General features: G+C 41.9%; 1 protein-coding gene across 3 annotated transcripts in view; it reads right to left on the reverse strand.

Annotated features, from left to right (window-relative positions):
- ANKIB1 (ankyrin repeat and IBR domain containing 1) overlaps nucleotides 1-22,680 on the reverse strand; it is a 172,427-nt gene that overhangs the window by 55,185 nt on the left and 94,562 nt on the right. For all 3 annotated transcript variants that reach the window (XM_024219035.2, XM_024219036.2, XM_024219033.2), the window contains exons 4-5: nucleotides 20,399-20,581; nucleotides 13,590-13,707 (exon numbers count right to left, since the gene is read on the reverse strand). In XM_024219035.2, coding sequence (XP_024074803.2) covers nucleotides 13,590-13,707; nucleotides 20,399-20,581 — 301 coding nt within the window. The remainder of the gene's footprint in view (nucleotides 1-13,589; nucleotides 13,708-20,398; nucleotides 20,582-22,680) is intronic.

Here is a 22,680-nt window from a genome sequence, read left to right on the forward strand (position 1 = left end):
GGGGGAGGGCGGCGAGCCCGGCTGTGGCCCCGCTCTCCCCGGCGGCCGGAGCGCCGTGCCGCCCCCCTCCAGGTGCCGCCCCAAGCACCAGCTTGGGTGCCTGGTGCCGGCCCTGCTTCAGAGTGTCCTTGTTGCTTGCAGCATAGGTGGGTGAACTAGAAAGGCCTAGCATGTGGCCACTGTGTCTGTTTTATACCCTCAGTCCATGTGCTTGGAAAACACAAGTCCAGGCATGTCTGGGTGAACTGCTGAGTCTCCCGGCAAGGTTGAGTAATTCTCCTGGTGTGGCCTTATGCAGGTGAGTCATTGAATTGTAGCTCCCTGGCTGGACAATGGTTGTTGATGGGTTGTTTCACATTCCGCCTGGGTGCTGGTTACTTTCCTTGCTATTGCCTCTAGGGAGCTAATATCTGACTGATTTCCCAACTTACAGCATGTTTTAGTGACAATCATACAACACAATTCTCATAACTTCATATGCATTAATGATATACATATATGGATAGAGAAATGACTTTCAGCAGATCATAACCTTTCCCCTGATACCTTACAAGGCATGCTTTATATTTAAGATCATGATTATATGGAAATGTGGAATATGGGGGTTACAGTATGCTCCCAAGGTATAGAATGTCACAGTTGATAGGTCAAAAAACAAAAACACAAAAACCACTAATTTTTTCTTCTCTAGTTGCAATTTTATGTAATAATTCGCTTTCCATCCCTCTCCCATAAATCTTCTGTGCTCTATTAGTGAAAAAACAAACAAAATCCCAATCCCAGCTCTGACGAACAAGCTTTACTAACAAATCCATGCTTTTGTGTGACAGAGGAAATCAAAGTTTGTCAAGTAAATAGATTTCAAGGTCAAGTTTCTAAAAAGGCGAGTAAAATGCATTATTATTAAATATAAGAAAAATACCTTAAGCTCATATTCTTTGAATTAAGAAAGTTAGAATTAAGCTATTATTATTATATTTTGTCTCTTAAAAAATTAATGGGAAAATATTTAGAGTTTGGCAATGCTAATTTATGCAGAGTGGCTTCTGGTTTATATCTTAATTTAAAGATAAACATATTCATCAGTTATTCAGTCATGTTACATAATCACACCAATTATATGTCCTTATTTTTATGTCAAACACATTATTAAGTTTTAATTATGCTTGGTTGAATAATTTCCAATTTATACTGAATAAGCTAAAGGCAAAAGAGCCTGCTTTCTCAGGACTTGCAAATTATGTCTGTACTTCTCTTTAGGTAATGTTCAATTGCATTAAGTTACAGCTACACCATGAAGGCAACATCAAGAGAATGACCCTGTAACCCAGACTGATTCCTTCTCAAATCTCAATTACTGCTCTCTAGATGGTGGCAGACATGTCTGCACAGTTTACATCAACCTCATTGCTTTGAGACTCAGACTTCCGGCATGTAATACATAGCACTGCCAACATTTTGTTCTTAAGAATGTCTGTATGGGTTACAGAATTTGCCAGCTGAGAAGCTTCAGTCTTAACTAAGTATTCTTAAAATTCAAAATATTGTTCTCCTTATATATTAATACCATATAAGGAACAAAGCAAATTAGCTAAATTAAAAAAATATTATGCAGTATCAGTGACTTGTATGTGATTAGGTTATCATTTAAACACAATGATAAAAGTTAGTCTCTGGTATAATTTTCTATTAAAGGTACACAATCAACTTGAAAACTAGTCAAAACTAAAAATAACAAAAATAGTTTCAGGTACTACACACCCACTTGTGAGACATTTTGCCAATTTCTGTGGTTTTAAAATCACACTTCCCTATTTTAAATTTTTCAGTTGCTATGCAAGAAACTCACAAAAAATAACTGAAGCCCATTCTAGCAAAGGGATTAACATGCATAACTTTATATTCATTGGAACTAGTCATGTGCTTAAAGGCACTACTCACATCCATACAGTGAGCACATGCTTATGTGCTTTACTGGATCAGACCCTGAGGCCTCAATCCTGCAATGTGACGTCTGGCAGGCAGACTATAGAAGGTCCAGCTGCCTCCTGATCACCCTCTCCTGGCCATAGGTTACTCTGCAGCACCCTGCCTATGTTTCCCACTCTCCCGGGTTAGGTCTACACTACCCGCCTGAATCGGCGGGTAGAAATCGACCTCTCAGGGATCAAATTATCACGTCTCGTCGGGACGCGACAATCGATCCCCGAATCGACGCTCTTACTCCACCAGCGGAGGTGGGAGTAAGCGCCGTCGACGGAAAGCCGCGGAGGTCGATTTTGCCACCGTCCTTACAGCGGGGTAAGTCGGCTGCGATAGGTCGAATTCAGCTACGCTATTTGCGTAGCTGAATTTGCGTATCTTAAATCGACCCCCCCCCCGTAGTGAAGACATAGCCCCGGACCCCTTAAGAACTGCACACAGGCTTCTCTCTGGTTTAACACCACCCTTACCTGGGGCTGGTTTAATAAGAGCAATAGTTCAAAACCATCTTCAGGGTCCCAAAATAAAGTCCATCACCACAACACAAAAGTTCATACTTAGGTCTGGCATCTTCTCTGTGTCTCTCTCTCTAAAACCGCTCATGCTTCAAGGCATAAACCAACTTCTAAGTACTGGGAGTTAAGTGTTGCACAATTTACTAAAATGTTTAATAAATATTTGGAGGGAGAAAAGAAGACAAAGGCAAACTTTTCCATTTTCAATTGTTCTAACATAAAACTACAATTTCTACCTGTTAAATTCAGAAAGGTTTTTCCTACCGCATCTCCCATTAAAAGCATCTGGTATTGGTCACAGTTGGTAACAGGATACTGAAACTACATGGACAACTGATCTGATATGGTAATTCCTATGCTCTTATCTGACTATACAGGGGAAACAGTGAAATGACTATCCACGAAGTGTTATCAAATGCACAAATCAACAAACTGAATAACCTTTCAGTTATAGTAATCTTAGGTGTTATTTCTAACTAACGTAGATAAACTAATTTCAGAAAGAATTGTGATTTTGAAGTTGCCCATGTCCATTTCATTTCAATGGAGTTACACCAGGGGTTAATTTGTCCCAGTGTGTCAAACTAGAAACAGTAGCTTTTCAAACAAGGATGAATATAAGAGGAGGTTTCTGGAAGGCTAATTTAATTGCTATTATTCACATCCATGTTAAACCTATTACAATGAACATATCAGTTTTATGTAACAGAAAGAAGAGGGTCTGTTTTTACACACTCACTATACACACACAACATATTTAGCAGCAAAACACCATTGGTTTGACTAAATAAATATAGGAATGGACTTTTATGAAAGTCAGAACTTCAATATGGGATCAACTGTCTAAGTAGTTCCACTTTTAGGCCTCAATTTTGAAACAATAAAACCTTGTTTCTCCAAACAGCTTTAACTCAAAACTTCTTAGATTATGATCCCCAGTTTCAATCACTTTCCTATTAACTCCCCTGTTTGAACATTTTTGATATACTACAGACAGTCTGAATAAATGGGGATATAAAACCATCTTTATGAACACAGTTAAAATGGAAATGCTACTTCAAAAAGAAGCTGGTTTTATTTTCTACCACAACATTCAGCGCTAATCTATATTTTGGACAAAAATTTCAATTGCTAAATAGACTAGCTGAGTGGCAGAGTTATGAGGGTCACAACAAAATACTGTAATACATTTTTCTTCTTCAAGTGTCCTCTGCATATTCCCACTCTCAGGATGCGCAGAGGGGGAGCAGCAAGGACAATAGAAATTCTGGTAGCAGTGTGTGTTAGGGTGCTCACACACCTCCCTCCCTTCCCCCAGCATATGAATGTGTTCTGAGGGCATAGCTTTGAAAAGTGGTATGGCACTCTTTCCTTGGCACAGGCTATACTTTCTAAAGACGACCACCAGAAGGAATGTCCACAGGAAAATTTCCAATATGTCATGGAACCAGAAAGTGGCTCATCGCACGATGGCAATGTGGGAGTAGTTACAGCATTGTCTTCTTTGGCAGAGGTGATCTAATTTCATGAACTAGTTGATAGGATGGCATAAACTTTAAAATTACCATCAGTAGCTTTCAATGAGGCTATGCATCCAGTCTGACATTTTGGGGGCTACTGCAAAAAGCAGGGTGTTGTTGCCTATGCTAGAAGGTATTTGGAAACCAGCAAAATTCCTATGGTCCAATCCATCATTGTGCCAACTAATTTCAAAAAAGGTTGACAAATTATACCAGATCCCTTATGAAAGATTCTCTGTTTTCATGTAAACCCTCAGCCAAACTCTGATTATAGCAGTATCACTTCAAAGAGCAAGGTGAAGTCTTCAACCTTCTACCCCTTATGCTATAGAAGAGAAAAAGTTGGGACTCTAGGTAGAAAAATGTTTTCTTCAGCTTCTTTAAACATGCATGTGCAAATTATCAAGCAGTGATGGCCAGGTATTAGTTTCAACTGTGAGATAAGAGAGGAGTCTTTACCAAAAATCTCCCAGAGGATTACAGGAAGTTGACATCATATCTCAACAAACAGGGACAAAACTGGGCTAAGCATGCCCTCAGGGCATCATTTGATGTCCCCGATAACATCTCAAAAGCTGTTGCATCTGCAATAGCGCTACATAGGCATGCATGGCTACGATCATTTCTTTCTATGGAAAGAGCATCTAAAATAGAAGATCTACCCTTTAAAGGGGATGGACTATTTAATTCAAAAACTTATGAGGTACTGGAAAAGATGAAGGAGACGCGTTCCATGGCAACCATCTCCCTATCAACAGAGAACACCTTATGCCTATGTTCAGGCATCACAGGCAATACCACACACCATTTTCTTCTTTGTCGTATTATAAGAAAAGCTCTATATAAGCTCGAAAACTTGTCTCTCTCACCAATAGAAATTGGTCCAATAAAAGATACTACTTCACCCACCTTGTCCCTCTATAATGAGAAGAGGCAGTCAGACTATCAACAGCAACACCAACAGCAAGCATTCTCTCAAACACAAGAGAGGAAGGAAAGCCCAGGATGAGGTCAAAGAAATTCTCAGCCCTGGTCTACACTACGGGGTTAGGTCGAATTTAGCCGCATTAGGTCAATTTAAAAATGACTACGTCCACAAAACCAACCATGTTCCGTCGACCTAAAGGGCTCTTAAAATCGACTTCTGTACTCCTCCCCGACAAGGGGAGTAGCGCTAAAATTGACCTTGCTGGGTCGAATTTGGGGTAATGCAGATGCAAATCGACGGTATTGGCCTCCAGGAGCTATCCCAGAGTGCTCCATTGTGACCACTCTGGACAGCACTTTGAACTCCGATGCACTAGCCAGGTACACAGGAAAAGCCCCGGAAACTTTTGAATTTCATTCCCTGTTTGGTCAGCATGGCGAGCTCAGCAGCACAGATGACCATGCAGTCCCCCCAGAATCGTAGAGCGTAGAATGTTTCTACGCTCCCCCATCATCTCCGTTCCTGAGGTTATCACAGTTTAGAAGGCGAAAAAAACGCACTTGCGATGACATGTTTTCCGAGCTCATGCAGTCCTCCAGCACTGATAGGGCACAGCTTAATGCATGGAGGCATTCAGTGGCAGAGGCCAGGAAAGAATTAAGTGAGCACGAAGAGCGGAGGCAGGACACGATGCTGAGGCTAAGGGGGAGCAAACGGACATGATGAAGCATCTGTTGGAGCTGCAGGAAAGCCAACAAGAGCACAGACCCCTGCTGCATCCATTGTATAACCGCCTCCCCTCCTCCCCATGTTCCATAGCCTCCTCACCCAGATGCCCAAGAACGCGGGGGGGAGGGAGGAGAAGTCCCGGGGCACCCAGCCATTCCACTGCAGAGGATGGCCTAAGCAACAGAAGGCTGTCATTCAAACAGTTTGATTTTTAGTGTGGCTACAATACGCAATGTGGCCTTGTCCTTCCCTCCTCCCCCACCCCACCCGAGCTACCTTGTCCGTTATCTCTTTTTTTTTTTTAATTAATAAAGAAAGAATGCATGGTTTCAAAACAATAGTTACTTTATTTTGAAGGGGGGAGGGTGGTTGGCTTACGGGGAATTAAAATCAACAAAGGGGGTGGGTTTGCATCAAGGAGAAACACACACAACTGTCACACCAAAGACCAGCCAGTCATGAAACTGGTTTTCAAAGCCTCTGTGCTCTTCTAATCGCAAACAGCGCCAGCGAGTTTTTAAACATCCAAAGGTACATTCTACCACCATTTTGCACTTGCTCAGCCTATAGTTTAACTGCTCCTTACTACTGTCCAGGCTTCAAGAACCATGGGAGCAAGGGGTAGGCTGAGGTAGGTGCGACCGTGCGGTGCTGCCGGCTGGGAGAGCAGCCTGAGGCAGAAGCCTCCAGCTCGCATGATATTCCAGGCAGGACTGAATCTCCATGAGACAAAACAAAGAAGAGAATGACCTGGAGTCACTCCCATTTATGTCCAGGTGCCCCTGACCGACCTCACCGAGGTTGGCCAGGAGCACCCAGGAAATGACGACAATGGCTAGCAGTTGTACTGCACCGTCTGCTGCCGCAAAGGCAAGGAGCTGCTACTGTGTAGCAATGCAGTACTGCGTCTGCCAGCAGCACCCAGGAGACGTACGGTGACGGTGAGCTGAGCGGGATCCATGCTTGCTGTGGTATGTCGTCTGCACGGGTAACCCAGGGAAAAAGGCGAGAAACGATTGTTTGCCGTTGCTTTCACAGAGGGAGGGAGGCCTGACGACATGTACTCCAATCCACCCGCAACAATGTTTTTGCCCCATCAGGCATTGGGAGTGCAACCCAGAATTCCAATGGGCGGCAGAGACTGCGGGAACTGTGGGATAGCTACCCACAGTGCAACGCTCCGAAAGTTGACACTAGCCTCGGTACTGTGGATGCACTCCGCCGACTTAATGCGCTTAGTGGGGACACACACAATTGACTGTATAAAATCGATTTCTAAAAAATCGACTTCTATAAAATCGACCTAATTTCGTAGTGTAGACATATCCTCAGACACATCCTCCTTGCCTAATGTTAGGCTTCACGTTTGACATGTTGATCGAAAGCTCTCAAACAATTTCAGAAAATCCTATCCTGTCTGTCCCAGTTTTACAGAGCATAAAATATTGCCTCACACCCTTTGTCTCTCTAATATCCTGGCACCAACACGGCTACAACAACACTACATACAATCACCACTTCAGACACATGTGTTTTAGACACAGTAAAGGAAGATTATACTGTCCAACTCAAATCCCTTCCTTCATGCATCTCACCACAATAGCTATGTTTTGTCCTTGAGTCAGACAATTTCCAGTACAGCGTCTTAGCCTTTGCCTCTTCAGTGGACCCAGAGTTTTTACCAAATGCCTGGCTCCAGTAGCAGCACATGAGAAGGCAAAAAGTTTTCATCTTCCCTTACTTAATCGGATGCTGAAGGCCCCATCCAAAAAAGAATTACAGAGAGCCAATCAGATGACCTGTTCTCTATTTTGAGCATTAGGGCTTTTCATAAACAAAGAGAAGTCCCTTCTGATTCCATCACACAGGATTCCCTTCATTGGAGTGATCCATGACTCCATAAAAAGAAGAGCTTTTGGAGAAAGTTTTTGAAAATCACCACCATATATAAATACAGTTTCTGCAGCCCTCTCAAAAGGTAATGTATTTTCTGGCATTATTAGGCCTCATGGTATCTACAACATATGTGACTCCATATGCCAAGTTAAGAATGAAGCCACTTCAACAACGTCTGTTACAGAACTTCAAGCCTTTAGGGACTGTATATGGAAAAATACTGGTGCGAGGAAAATTCATCCCTCTCTAATATGGTGGTTGAACCCATAGAATATCCTCAAAGGAGTATTGTTCAACCCACCTACTCCTATGTCAACAGTAAGCACAGATGTGTCCAAGATGGTCGCAGTGGTGTGCTCACCAACCTTTTTCATTTGAGGTCTTTGGAACTACACAAAATCCTTATTAAACAAACTTGCTAGAACTGAGGGCAATCCATCAGGCTCTCAAAGCTTTTCTTCTGCAGTAATCCAGGTGGTCACAGACATGTCTTCAGTATATGATTTGAACAAACAAGACAGAACTCGATCTTCTCAGCTATGCCACGAGGTGATAAAGCTTTGGGACTGGTGTATCCTCTACAATATTTAACCAATTGCCTTTCATGACATGGGAGAAAAAACGGTTACTCACTTTCTCGTAACTCTTGTTCTTCAAGATGTGTTGCTCATGTCCATTCCAACCAAGTGTGTGCGCGCCGTGTGCATGCCAGCCAGAAGATTTTTCCCTTAGCAGCATCCGGAAGGTCGGCCTGGGCGCTGGAGTGGTGCCTTCATGGCGCCCAATATAGGGCCCTGCCGACTCTCCACCCCCTCAGTTCCTTCTTGGCTATTCAGACAGATGGGTAGGAGGGTGGGTATTGGAATGGACATGCACAACACATCTTGAAGAACAGTTACGAGAAAGTGAGTAATAGTTTTTTCTTCTTCAAGTGATTGTTTATGTCCATTCCAACCAGGTGACTCACAAGCCAAAGCTTAGGAGGTGGGGTCAGAGTCATGCACCGATTGGAGCACAGCGCATCCAAAGGCTGCATCGTCTCTGGCCTGTTGTGTAATTGCATAGTGAATGTATGCATCAAGGACCACATGGCTGCCCTGCAGATTCTCTGGGTGGGGACCTGCGCCAGGAATGCCGCCGAGGAGGCCTGGGCCCTGGTAGAGTGGGCGGTAATCGGTGGGGCGGGCACCTTCATCAGGCCGTAACACTCCCGAATGCAGGATGTGATCCATGATGAGATGCGTTGAGGAGAGACAGGGAGACCTTTCATTCTGTCCGCCAGGGCCACAAAGAGTTGGATGGACTTCCGGAACGGTTTAGTCCTCTCTGCATAGGAGGCTAGGGCCCTACGTACACCTAGTGAGTGCAGCCTGCGCTCCCTATCAGAGGAGTGTGGCTTGGGATAAAATACTGGGAGGAAGATGTCCTGGCCCATGTGAAACTGGGAGACAACCTTCGGGAGAAAAGCTGGGTGAGGTCTGAGTTGGACCTTGTCCTTACGAAAAACTGTGTAAGGAGGCTCGGACGCAAGGGCCCTGAGCTCCGATACCCGTCTAGCCGAGATAATTGCCACGAGGAACGTGACCTTGTACGAGAGACAGAGCAGGGAGCAGGTCGACAGTGGTTCAAATGGAGGGCCCATAAGTCTGGAGAGGATTAGATTTAGGTCCCAGGCTGGGACAGGCTGACGCGTCTGTGGGAAGAGCCTGTCTAGGCCCTTGAGGAAACAACTGACTAGAGGGTTTGTGAAGACCGAGAAGCCGTCTGTGCCCAGATGGAAGGCGGAGATAGCGGCTAAGTGGACCCTTATTGATGACAGGGACAGGTCTTCTTGTTTTGGTGAAGGAGGTAGTCCAGTGTGAACGGTATGGGGGCAAGCAACGGCGACTGACTGCGTTGCTCCGGCCAGATGGAGAACCTCTTTCACTTGGCAAGGTACGTTGCCCTGGTGGAGGGCTTTCTACTACCACCAAGGAGTTGTCTGACTTGATCCAAGCATGACAGCTCTGCGGTGTTTAACCATGGAGCATCCAGGCCGTGAGATGGAGTGACTCTAGATTCGGATGCAGGAGTCGGCCACGGTCCTACGTGATCAGATCCGGGACCAACGGTAAAGTGAGCGGTGCTACGGACATTCCCAGGAGCGATGTGAGCCAGTGCTGGCCCAGCCACGCCGGCGCTATCAGTATGACTCGGTCCCGGTCCCTGCAGATCTTGAGGAGCACCTTGTAGACGAGCAAAATTGGTGGAAAAGCATAGAGCTGGCGGTCCCCCCACGGGAGGAGGAAGGCATCCGCGATGGATCCCGGACTGTGACTCATGAGGGAGCAGAATAGCTGATATTTCCTGTTGCCACGGGTGGCGAACAGGTCTACCTGGGGAGACCCCCAGATATGGAAGATTAAGCTCGCCACATCCAGCCGGAGGGACCACTTGTGGCCGTGGAAGGTCCAGCTGAGACTGTCCGCCAGCTCGTTCTGCACTCCTGGGAGGTATGATGCCTGCAGGAGGATTGAGTACTCCACACAAGTCCCACAGTGCAAGGGCTTCCCGGCATAGGGGAGAGGAGCGTGCACCCCCGTTTGTTGGTATAAAACATCGCCGAGGTGCTGTCCATGAGGACTGAGACGCACCTGGGTTTTGAAAGCGTGGCATGCCAGTTGTACTGCTCTCAGTTCTCTGACATTGATGAGCAGAGTGAGGTCCGCCTAAGACCAGAGGCCTTGAGTCCTGAGGTCCCCTAGATGAGCTCCCCAGCCCAGATCCGAGGCGTCTGTCACCAATGAGAGAGAGGGCTGAGGGCTGGCAAAGGGCACTCCCGCACAAACCACTCGCAGGTCAAGCCACCATAGGAGGGAGTCCAACACCTGGCAGGGCAGGGTTATGATGCTGTCCAGAGCGTGTCAGGCTGGCCGATACACTGACGCCAGCCAAAACTGGAGTGCACGCAGCCATGTGTCCCAGCAGCTTTAGGAATTTCCTTGTTATGGTCGTGGGGAACTTTCTGAGGCCCTGTATGCTGTCCCCTAGTGAGCGAAACCTGGCTTCCGGGAGGTATGCCCTGGCTTGAGTCGAGTCTAAGACTGTGCCTATAAACTCTATCCTCTGCACCAGGGAAAGAGTAGATTTGGCCTCATTTAGGAGGAGACCCAATTCGAGGAAGGTCCTTCTTATGAATTCAACCTGACCCTGCACTTGGGCTCTTGAGCGGCCCCGATCAGCCAGTCGTCGAGGTAAGGAAAAACCTGTATCTGGAGCTTGCACAGGAATGCCGCAATGACTGCCATGCACTTTGTGAATACTCGGGGCACTGTCAACAGTCCAAACGGGAGGACGGCCAACTGATAGTGGCCGTTGCTCACCACGAATCTGAGGTAGCGTCTGTGATGTGGGACTATTGCGATGTGAAAATACGCGTCCTTCAAGTTGAGGGCGGCGTAACCAGTCTCCCAGATCCAATGAGGGGATAATGGAGGTTAGCGAGACCATGCGGAACTTGAGTTTCTTTACAAACTTGTTGAACTGCCGCAGGTCCAAGATGGGTCTGAGGCCCCCCTTGGCCTTCGGTATTAGAAAATACTGGGAGTAAAACCCCCTTCCCCTTAGCTCCTGAGGAACCTCCTCCACTGCCCTCACAAAGAGGAGGGACTGCACTTTTTGAATTAGAAGTTGCTTGTGACAGGGGTCCCTGAAGAGGGATGGGGAAGGAGGTTGGGGGTGGGTGGGCACAGAATGAGTGAGGATCACTCTTGGGCATAAACTTGCCACAGGCCTCACAGAGCTTAAACCCTGGAGACCCGGGCATACCCCAGAGGGGGAACCTTGTGGGGAGAGGGCCCCAAACCAACTAACTATAACTATAAGGAACAACTATTAACTAACTGAAAAACTATATAAATGATATGCTATCAGACACTGCTAGAGCACTTGCTGCGGGAGCGAGCGAAGTTCCAGCTAGCCGTCACCGGCAGTAAGAAGGAACTGAGGGAGTGGAGGATCGGCAGGGCCCTATATTGTGGGAGCCCAGGCCGACCCTACGGACGTTGCTAAGGGAAAAATCTTCCGGCTGGCGTGCACGCGGCACGCACACACCTGGTTGGAATGGACATGAACAATCACTTGAAGAAGAACACAAGAAGGATGCAGATCATCTGAGCAGAGATTCCTCACAGATGCACAAATGGTTTCTAAAGGACTCTGTGATTCAGAACATTTTCTGTCTTTTGGGGATTTTGGACATAGATCTGTTCGGCACTAGATTCAGTATGAAATGTCCCCATTTTGATCAAGAGCAGGCTCAGACAATTTATCAGTGATAGATGCATTCATCCTAGATTGAGGAATGGGTCTGATGTATGCATTTATCCCATTCCCTCTAATCCTCAAAGTTCTAACGAAAATAAAACAAGATTCAGCCAGCGTGATTTTAGTTGTTCCAGCATGGCCAAGGCAACAATGGTACACCGAGTTGCTCCATTTATCCAACATCAAATACAAGACGCTCTGTTTTCCACAGACTTACTGTCCCAACAGAGGGAAGGGTATTCCATCCAGATCTTCAATTGTTACCTCTATTGGCTTGGGCAACAGGACTTTGACAGATTTAGAAAGACCTTGCTCCTCAAAGGAGCAGCTAGTTCTTATTAATGCTCAGAAATCATCTACCAGAAAAAGTTACAATTTTAAATGAAAAAGATTTGTTATATGGCCAATCTGGTAGAAATGTTGACCAGTTACAGTTCCTATACAATTCATTTTAGAATATGTGTTACACTTAGAACCAACGGGGTTGTCTCTCTCCTCCATTAAAGTCCATTTAGCAGCAATAGCAGCATTCCATACTGAGGTTACGGGAAAAATCTATTTTCTTGCACAAGCTGGTGAACAACTTTTTAAAAGGTTTACTGACTCTCTATCTCTCAGTACAGGGCCTGCTCCCTCCGTGGAATTTTAATTTAGTTCTATTGCAGCTTATGTCTTCCCCTTTTGAAACTGTACCAAGCTGCTTCTTCATTTATCTCTGAAAACAGGCTTTATAATAGCAATCACTTCTGCTTGAAGAGTTAATGAGTAACATGCATTGACAGAGGACCCTCCCCCCATACTACTTTTTATAAAGATAACGTGGTTCTTAGACCATACCCAAAATTCCTTCCTAAAACAATTTCAGAATTTCTTGTAAATCAAAGTATTAATTTACCTGTATTTTCCTCAAATTTCCACACAAGTAATGGGGAATCTAGATTACATCCTTTAGATGCAAAGAGAGCACTCTCGTATTACCTGGACAGAACTAAGAATGTAAGGTCTTCTCTTAAGCTGTTTATTTTGTATATCGGCACCTCTAAGGGCCATTTCAGCGCAGTATCTCTCTAGGCGGATCAGATGGTGTATTGGGGAACATTGTAGAGAAGCTTCACTCTCTTCTCCTGTTCCTTTTAGAGCCCATTCTCCTAGAGTGGTTGCTATATCTATAACATTCATTAAATATATCCCCCTCACTGAGATATGATGGGCTGCTACGTGAAGTCCAATTGACACTTTTACAAGACATTATGCATAGTATCTGCCATCCAGGTCTGAAGCACTGCTTGGCAGAGCGGTGCTTCAGTCATTGTTTAATTAGGACTCTACTCCCTCTTTCCACTGTAAGATACTGCTTGGGAATAGCTCAGTGGTTTGAGCATTGGCCTGCTAAACCCAGGGTTGTAAGTTCAATCCTTGAGGGGGCCACTTAGGGATCTGGGGCAAAATCAGTACTTGGTCCTGCTAGTGAAGGCAGGGGGTTGGACTTGATGACCTTTCGGGTCCCTTCCAGTTCTATGAGATAGGATAGGTATAAACTATCCCAAGAGTGGGAATATACTCGAAAAAGAATACACATTTTGTTAATAATTATTTTCTCTTTTTCTTTCAATTATAGCTCAAAAAAAAAGAAAAACCACCCCTCATGAACATGACTTATTTTGCGGAGACAATTTCTAAAACTGTCTGAATGCTTTTTTAGTTTTTGATTACCATGTGCCCGAAGCAGAGCTTCTGCAGTAAACAGTGGGGCTTGAAGCATGTCCGCAGATTCCACTATCAGCATATCCTTTAGCCTTCGCAAATCCTGAAGTCTTAGTCCCTCATATGGCTTTGAAAAGGAAAAGAAAAAGACAGGTTAGCTCTTCAGAAGTAGAGATTTTTCCAGTGAACCAATAATTTTGCATTAAACTGGCAACAACAATTTAAACATTTCTACTACCTAACAATTATCTCAAACCACAGACAGAGGAACTACCCTCTTGATAGGTAAGTTGGGGAAAAATTCTTTAGTTTGACTCATGACTGTGCAGATTGACAACTATATCAAATTATACGAAGACACTGTAATCTGGTGATGTTCATTTATAGTGCATCAATTTTACATATTTCAAAGCCAAAAGAAGATATATCTACAGTTCTCTGATATTTCTAGAGTTCAGTCATTGAGATGGTCTAACTCTATGTCAAATGATTAAAAAAAAGAAAAGAATCTAAATTACTAGGTTTGCATGGAACCCAGCTGGTGATATGGCTGAAGACAGGAAATCCAAATAATTCTTACTGGAAAATTTAACTCATTAGGTAGCCACTAGAATTCTGGAGCTGTTCAAAATCTATTTCTGAGGGATGGATAAGAGAAGAATGCTAGACCCAGGATTATCTGAAGTAAGATATTGCTTGGCCTGGCAAAAATGCAAACACAGGTAGCAGCTGGATGACTTTTTACTGAACTCATATGTGCTGAGGGCCATTACCTTGGCATTATCCTGGGGGCAGGAATGCTGAAGACTTGGATAGAAAGAAAGGGAAGGTATAATTGGCTGGCGTCAGACTGCAGGCCACGTGAGGCAGCACGCACCTAGTCAGAAGTGGGAATGGAGGTAATTGATTGGTTGAGTGGTCTGAGCATACAGCTATAGGTGGCTGATCCATCGCAAGTACAGAAGTTCAACTGTGCAGTTTGGGCAGCAGTGGCCACGGACATGAGCAGCTTAAATGGTGAGAACCAGTTTCAATCCCCCTGCTGGTTTCAGGGTGGCATCTTCTCTTACAGTGTTAGCAATAGGGTCAGGTGGAAAGGCAAAAAGGCAGCAACTCTGAGGTCACAGTCCAGCTCCTATGGCCAAGATATGAGAGCTGCATCCTTACTCCTTAAAAATAACACAGGAAAAAATAAAGTCTATACTAAGTCTTATACACCCATGCAGACACCATCCAGGTGAGAAGCAAGGGACTGAGAAAATGATATACTGGCCTTTTAAATAGTTTTTTATAATTCACATTTACACTACAGTAAATAAAAGAGTCCATCTCACACACTGGGCATCCACAATAAACTCTCAAAAATACATCTAATAAACAAACTCCAGTAATTACCCACAAGCAGTAGGATCCATCAGCAACATAAACTAGCGTCAATTGATGGTAGAGCCTGCTCTCCTTTCTGGTACTACACAATTCCCCAGATTAGTGTGAACAGAAGAAGTGGACCCAGAGCCCTGCCTCTTCTTTGTCCTCTTTTGGAAAGCATGATGGAAGTGGTTCCTGCATTTCCTTATGTAGGCTGCACAAAACTGGGGAGAGTTTCCTTGTGCCTTCCTGTTGGTGCACACCTATGGGGGACTAAGAACATTCTGATCCTTAACGGTACCTGCTAAAGTAAATCTGGGTCGTTTGCTTGACCGCCTTCTAGAATTTGATTGACCTATTTAATTTCTTACAAAAAAGATAACTTATGAAAACATGGCAAATTGACAGGGATACAAACAGCTGGGTGCTCAAGTGATTACATTTGCATGGATATGCTCTAAAAAAATTGGGACAATGACTAAACCCTCTGGACTTTATCTGAACTGTAGTTTGAATTATCATTGAAAGAATATAAATTAGCTTCATCAGCATGACAACCACCACCTTTTAAAGACAGAATCTATAAGGGAAAGATATTTCTTAATGATATCTGCAACATAAATGTATATTCAAGGAACTAACATTTCAATCTGAAGTGCACAATTGTTATAAGTTATGGTTAATTGGTTGTTTCTATGTTCAATACTGGCACTTATCTCGTTTGAGTAGTAAGTGTTATACTATCTCAGTTGGAACGTTCCACACAAGCCCCAGAAAGCATTTTTAGATTCTCTAGTTTTAAGAATTTTAATTTGCTCTTTAAAGCAATATGGGAAATATTCCTTACAGCCGTGTTTTAAAAATACATATATTTTATTCACAAAGTAATATATTAATCCATAAAAAAACATTAAGGAGACAAAGTTAAGCAGTCAGGAGTCTAGAAATGGTAATGGTAATGTTGCACACACACAGAAAATTTTAAATATGCCCTCTTTGGCAAGATAATACGTTCTTTAATTATATGAACACGTACTGTTTCTCAAAGTAATTCAAAAAATGTTTTCTATGACCTCAGATGTATGTGTAGCTCATATCTGAATAACTAATATAGGCCCAGATCCAAAGCATATTGAAGTCAATGGAAAGACGCCTATGATTACAATGAACTTTGGATCAAACCTTAAGTGCACAGAAGAACTCCTTCAACTCATTCCATCTGTGGAAACCCTTAGATTATAATTGAGGTCTGTACTGAAAAACTTGCACTTTGTGTTTAACAAAGAGATCTCCAGACCTTTAAACTATACTGTAACTTTGGATGTTCTATGTTCTGTCACTTTTTCAACCCATGGAATAACAGTTTTCCTCTATCTTTAATTCATGTAATATTTTCTATATACTCCTCCTTTTACATACACACACATCTGAGCACACACACGCACACCTCCCCTTTATTTTACCTCTAACATTCTGAGCCAGATACAAAAAGCAAAGATACCATCAATTCTTTTATTATCAAATTGCTACTTGAAACTATGTTAATGTGTTTATTAATATCTTAGCATTTGCACAGAGGTTTTATTTTATCTGTTCATTTAAAATTAAAGTGATTTTTCTATTTTTAATATACTGTTAAAAATTGAGAAGACAAAACAATTCCTTTTTGTGCAATTAAGATGGTAACCAAGTGATGCCAAATTTACTTTATGTAATTATCATCCTTTTTGTAAATTGGAGCTATATATTTTCAAAAATTATCTGATATTGCATCTACCACTCAAGTGCACATATGGAATATATAGATTTGGAGACATTAAAGTCAGCTGTACTTTCGTCTTCTCTTCCTATTTAAAAATGATATTTCTATCTCCATGTACTAATTTTAAGTGGGTTATTTTAAGAGTGCAAACACATCTTTCACTTTCTTAAATATAAACACTAAAGTTGTGCTTATAATACTTGCTAAATGGCTTTCAACTGGAACTGAACAGATCCATTCCAAATATAAATTAAATATCTGAAGAAAATGATTGTTTTGTTATTGTGCAATATAAAGCTCTATGTATCTGGCAGAGAACTAAAACTGTTCTGGATGATCTGCTCTGAATTTCTGCTTATTCCCAGGTGTTCCTTAGCATATACTGAATACATTGCAGCACGGGGTTAAAATGAAAGTGCCTTTTACCTCCTGGGGCTATACTACAAAGATGAACCTACTTCTATTTTAGGAATAAGCAGTGAACCAGAGAACTATGAATGTGAAACCATCAAAATTGATGCAAAAATAGTTAGTTAAAAAGATTAAATTACAATGTATATTATTTGGGTTACTGCTAGCCTAACTGCACTTTTAATACATTTTGAGAGAGAAATATTTCTTATATTCTTACACATTATACATATAGGCAATGTTCGCTCAAATTCTTTTATTGTGGGTTGTTTTAATTAATGAAATAAAAATACAAAATTAGAGGCAAGGGAAATCTTTTGGAATTTTCCCCTGACCTGATTTCTATTTAAAAAACCAACACAGACATATCCCATTTTGACACTTTTTGTTTCACCTAACCACAATGATAAAAGAACAGACTCTGGTCATAAAGTTTTGTGTCTCAGTGTTTTACACAGAGACATAGTTCTTAAGTTTATATCTTGTTTTGTAAATGTTTAATATTCTTATTCTATATTGTGTTATGTAGGAACATATTTAATTAAAAAACTATCATGACATTGTATTTGCTATACATATTTTAATTGCAAACTCAGATTTAAATCATAAAAGGTGCCCTGTTAAAAAGAAAATTAAAACGGAAGTGTCTCTTCAGAAGAATGTGCATTTCAACCAGTACCAATGGAAAACAAGATCCTAGAATGAACTCATGTTAAACAATTATTTCTATTAGAAACAGTTACATAGGAAATATTCTTGAGAAAAATATTTAAAGTAAGGAAACACTTGCAAAAGTTGCAGAGTCACTACTGACTCCCATCTTATTTAAAGGTGGAAAGCTTTTGTTCTGCCCCTTAGCAATTAGAAATGATACATTCTTATGACTTTTTTTAAGCTTTGCAAATTGTTTATTTTCTTCATTGTAAATGGTTCAATTCTAAATGTAAGCATTCCTTATAATTCCTTGATGACATCTGAATATGAACAATGACATGAATTGGCTACGACCATTTGAAATTAAGATATTGTTACTATAACGCAAGAACACTTAACTCTGCCCACACGGGGATGGCAATAGTAACTGGGAATATAACAGTACCTTTCTGTCCTCTGTCAGCCAGCAACAAGTACTCCCTTGCATCAAAGATGCTGCACAGATCTTAGTGCAGGTCCACTGGACTGTATGAATAAGAGTACTGATTTCGAGTTGTGCTGGGCACAGATAAAATGGCAGCATTGGTTAGGGAGGGCTAAGATATTGTTGCACTCCCAGTTTTATTGCCATCTTCATCCAGGAAGGTTGTGTGGGAAGTGTTACCGTAACACTATAATTCATGGTTTTCCATAGTTTATATTTTGTTTTTTTTCTGGAAATGCTAATCTTCTTGTAAGAGATATGCAAAGGGTTTTTAAGTTGATGAATGGGTTGCTTACAGATCTTCTCACTCACTGAGCCCTTCCTTGAGCACCCTGAGCCAGAGCAATTTCCCTAAACCTCTGGTCTCAGTGCTGTGCAGTTGCGGCCCGCGCTAAGAAAGCCTGCTTATCCTCAGCTTCCACTCAGAGCTGAGTGCTTGTGGCATGCACTGAGCAAGTCTATTCCTAACCCCCTAATCTAGTTTCAGCACTGTGTGCCCATGGCATACACTGAGCATTCCTGTTTTCAGTTACCACTTCAGTTCCTGTGCTGTGAGCCTGCTTCTGGAGCACTTAGAAAATTAAAACCAGACCATCTGGGGAAAGGATTTTATTTTGGGAATTCTTGGCCAGATGATCCTTAATTTGCAACCCACAATCTATTCTGGACTCTGATGTGGCATAGCTATTTTCAAGGCAATCTACTTACACACATGATTTTAGAACACTTTGAAAAGAAAGATGTAGGGGAGCTGTATCACGGGAATGCTTGGACCAAATAATCCCAATTTTTCACTATTGTCTTTACCCTGGTCTCTCTCGTGGCAAAGAAATGTCCAGGCCAATCAGGCTCTGCATGTGCATTCTAGAGCATTTTGATAATTAAAAGTAGGTCACGAGTGGGCCTTTATATCCCACAAAGTCTAACCTGGATCTTGATGTAGCATAGCTATTTCCAAGGCAATCTGCATATGCAGGTGCATTTTGAAGCATTCTGAACAATAAAAGCCTGTCATTTCGGAAACCTGAGACCAAATTACTCAAATTTATCCCACAAACTGTATCCAAGGTCTTCAACTGGCATACCAAATTCCAAGTTGATCTGACTTAGCCTGTGAATTTTAGAGCTCTTTTGAAAAAGTGCCATGAAACTGGCATGGTGTTCCACCCTTGCAGCTTTGCCTGCACTCCTTATCTTCCTCTCGTCAGTGATACATGGAACCACACTACAATCAACTCATTTTGGGAGAGAAAGGAATTGAGGGGGTGTGTGTATCTTGTAAATACCTTAATCAAGCCACTCCAAGACTGCACTACTACCTCTTACCTGGGTCCCTCTACTGACAATGCAATGTTCAAGCTGATCTGGCTCTGCATGTGCATTTTAAAGCACTTTATTAAAAAGCAGGTCATGATTGGAAGGCAATTTTAAAATGAGAAACCCCTAACCAAAACATACCTAATTTACTCCAAAAACAAATTTCAATCTAAACTGAATGTGCCTATGAATTCTAGAGCACTTTTAAAAATGGACATGAAAATTACATGCTTTCCTGCATCTGTACAAGATCTGGTTTACGGCAGTTCAAGGCACAACCCTCTAGAACCAGAAAGAAAAAATAATATATTTTGAAATATTTCACTTTGCAGATGCTTCTTGGTGGTACTTGCTAGTTGAGATTAGAGGAAATATGCTGTGGATCCTTCTTATATTTCCCCCCCATATCTTTGGGCAAAAAATCGTAAGAAACTGAAAATTTTAGAAGTTGATCATTTTTGGAAGGCTTTATCTCCCAACTTACTTGACCAAATGACCCCAAATTTGCACCACTAACTCTACCTCCAGCTTTAATGTGGCACAGCAATTTTCCAAGACAACCTGCATTGCATATGTAATTTAGAGCTCTCTGATATACTTTGAACAAAAAGCTCTGTTCAATCTTAACTATGGAATCACTACTGTTCTTCCGCAGTGTGCTTAACTTTAAGCATGTGCATAGTGCCACTGAAATCAGTGGATCTAAAAGTGTGCCTAGAGTTAAGTTCATGCTTAAGATATTTTTGCCTCTATCACAAAGTGTTGCTACATATGCAGATTTATAAAACCATAAAGTACACATAATTAAAAGTTTCACTTCACCTCTCTTTTGTCTAAAGCAGCATATTCAGCTTCAATGCTTTCAGCTTCAGGATCCCGTGAGAATACCATTTGAGATTCCAGGTTGAGGGCCAAGTCTTTATGGTGCTGCTTCTCAGCACAGTCACAGGGTGTATCTTTATTTTCATTTTCCGCAAACAAGTCTCCACCATGTTTTACCAGAAGCTAAAAGCAAAAATCAAAAGTCAACACCTATCAATTACTGACTCTGAAAGATGTCTAACATTAATAAACAGGGATCAAATATGGACTAGAATGTAAAGTATACAAAAGGAAGCTTGCATAATTGCAAAAGGATTACAGAATACATTCTTTATTAAGAAATAAAGTTAAAACACATGTTACAGAATGATTTCTAGTAATTTTGACTGGTACCTGGGCATCAAGTATGTCTTGGTTAGCCAGCTGTACTGCAGTTTAATTTTTAAATTAGCAAGTGATCACATCAGCAAATGGTAAATAAGCCCCACCCCACTTCTTGAAATTTTATAATGCAGCTTTTGTAAAATGCCTGTCACAAATCAAATTAAGAGAAAACTGATTAGCTTTGATGTGGTGATAAAATGTTGTTTTACCCTTCAAACTGGAAGAACGGTAGTATTTATCTTGAGAAATCTAAGGGGTGGAAAAGGAATCAAGATTACTTTCTCTAGCTCTGCCCTTGCATGAGCTCTCCACCCCTTTACACTCCTCATTGGCTTCCCTCCAAAAACATTACCAGAACCCAACATCTTCTCAATGGGAAACAAACCTTACAGTCTCCAACTAGATTATCTCCCCTATTAGTCTCTTCTTCAGCATGGTGCCAATTTTGGCTATATATCAAAAAATCCACACCTCCATTTACCTTCCTCTGATGCTTTCATGCATGAGGTGGGTAGGGTAGGACCCAGCACTTAAGAGATCTGTGACACAGTCGGAGTGCAGACAATGGGGCGGTGGGTTCCCAGTACTGGGAGGCAGGTTGCATTGGCATGGACTATCACACATGAGTTGCAATATAATTATTTTTCTAAGAGGCAACAGACTCTCCCTAGTCTTCACTACAGCAGCCCCAGAAACTCCCTTTAAAACCAGGAAATAGCTAGTCAGGTATTTGCATAACAAAAAGTGCTCAGATATTGTTGATATAAGACACTAAATAAAAGACAACAGAACAGCTCCAGTGGTATAGCACACCTCAGTACAGGCCAATGAGCTAAGGATTAATATAGTATTATATGCTGTTTTAAACGTTAACATGTATGTGACACAGTAAAAAGTGATTTTTAAATGTTTAGTGCTCCAGCTTTAAAATATACCAACTGGAAATCCCATTTAGTATCTCTCAAACAGTATCACAAGGTTGATTGTTTAAAATTGCAAGGGCAACAAGTAAAAATCTCCTTCTTAAAATCACCATAATTTATGTTTTGTTACTTTCTCTTTAGAGACTAACCCTGTACAGCACTTTGAGAGCTACTAATGAAAAGCACTATGTAAGAGCTAGGTATTATTATTATCATTACTTGTGGACTGGCAAACATAAGAACAAACTAAAATCTGTAGAAGAGTATGTTTTAGAGGACTTTAGAGTGGCTCACAACAGATAAAGGGCAACTTATTTAAATAAAAGCACAATGTATTCTTCACATTATCAATTTTGTTGCATATCTTGTTTCCTTTTTTTATGCTAGCCTTTCTTGCTGTGCTGCAATAAGTTTAGTGAATAGAATTCCATTTCTAATATCTCTAATAAATATATGTCCTATCAAACTAAGCAGAATTACCAGATTGCTCCATCATTTAAAAAAAAAAAAAATTCTTCCTCTAAGCAAGCAGTCTTTTATACTGGCAAAGTCAAAAGGCCTGGGTTTGGTGACCCAAACTTAAAAAGGTCATAGAGCAGTTTTAAAACTAAGGGCTGGGGGAAAGCCAACAGGTGCGGAGGAGCATGTGGTTTGGACAGAGACATCACTTAAGGTAGGATCTATTAATGGAGATTCTCTATGTCCTAGTAAGGAGGAGAGGAAGGAAGGTGATAAAATACGGGTAGGATCTGATGAGAAACAGTCAAATGAAAAAAGAGTCCCATTCAATTACATCATGTCATGTCAGACAGCTAAAATGTGGCAATTTTTTAAAGTGCTTATATACAAATGCTAGAAATCTAAATAAGATGATGGGTGAACTAGAGTGCCTCATATTAAATGAGGATATTGATATAAGAGGCATTACAGAAACTTGGTGGAATGAGGATAATCAATGTGACACAGTAATACCAG

This window comes from Terrapene carolina, unplaced genomic scaffold (assembly GCF_002925995.2).
Source record: "Terrapene carolina triunguis isolate 2854851 unplaced genomic scaffold, T_m_triunguis-2.0 Scaffold84, whole genome shotgun sequence".
Classification (NCBI taxonomy): domain Eukaryota; kingdom Metazoa; phylum Chordata; order Testudines; family Emydidae; genus Terrapene; species Terrapene triunguis.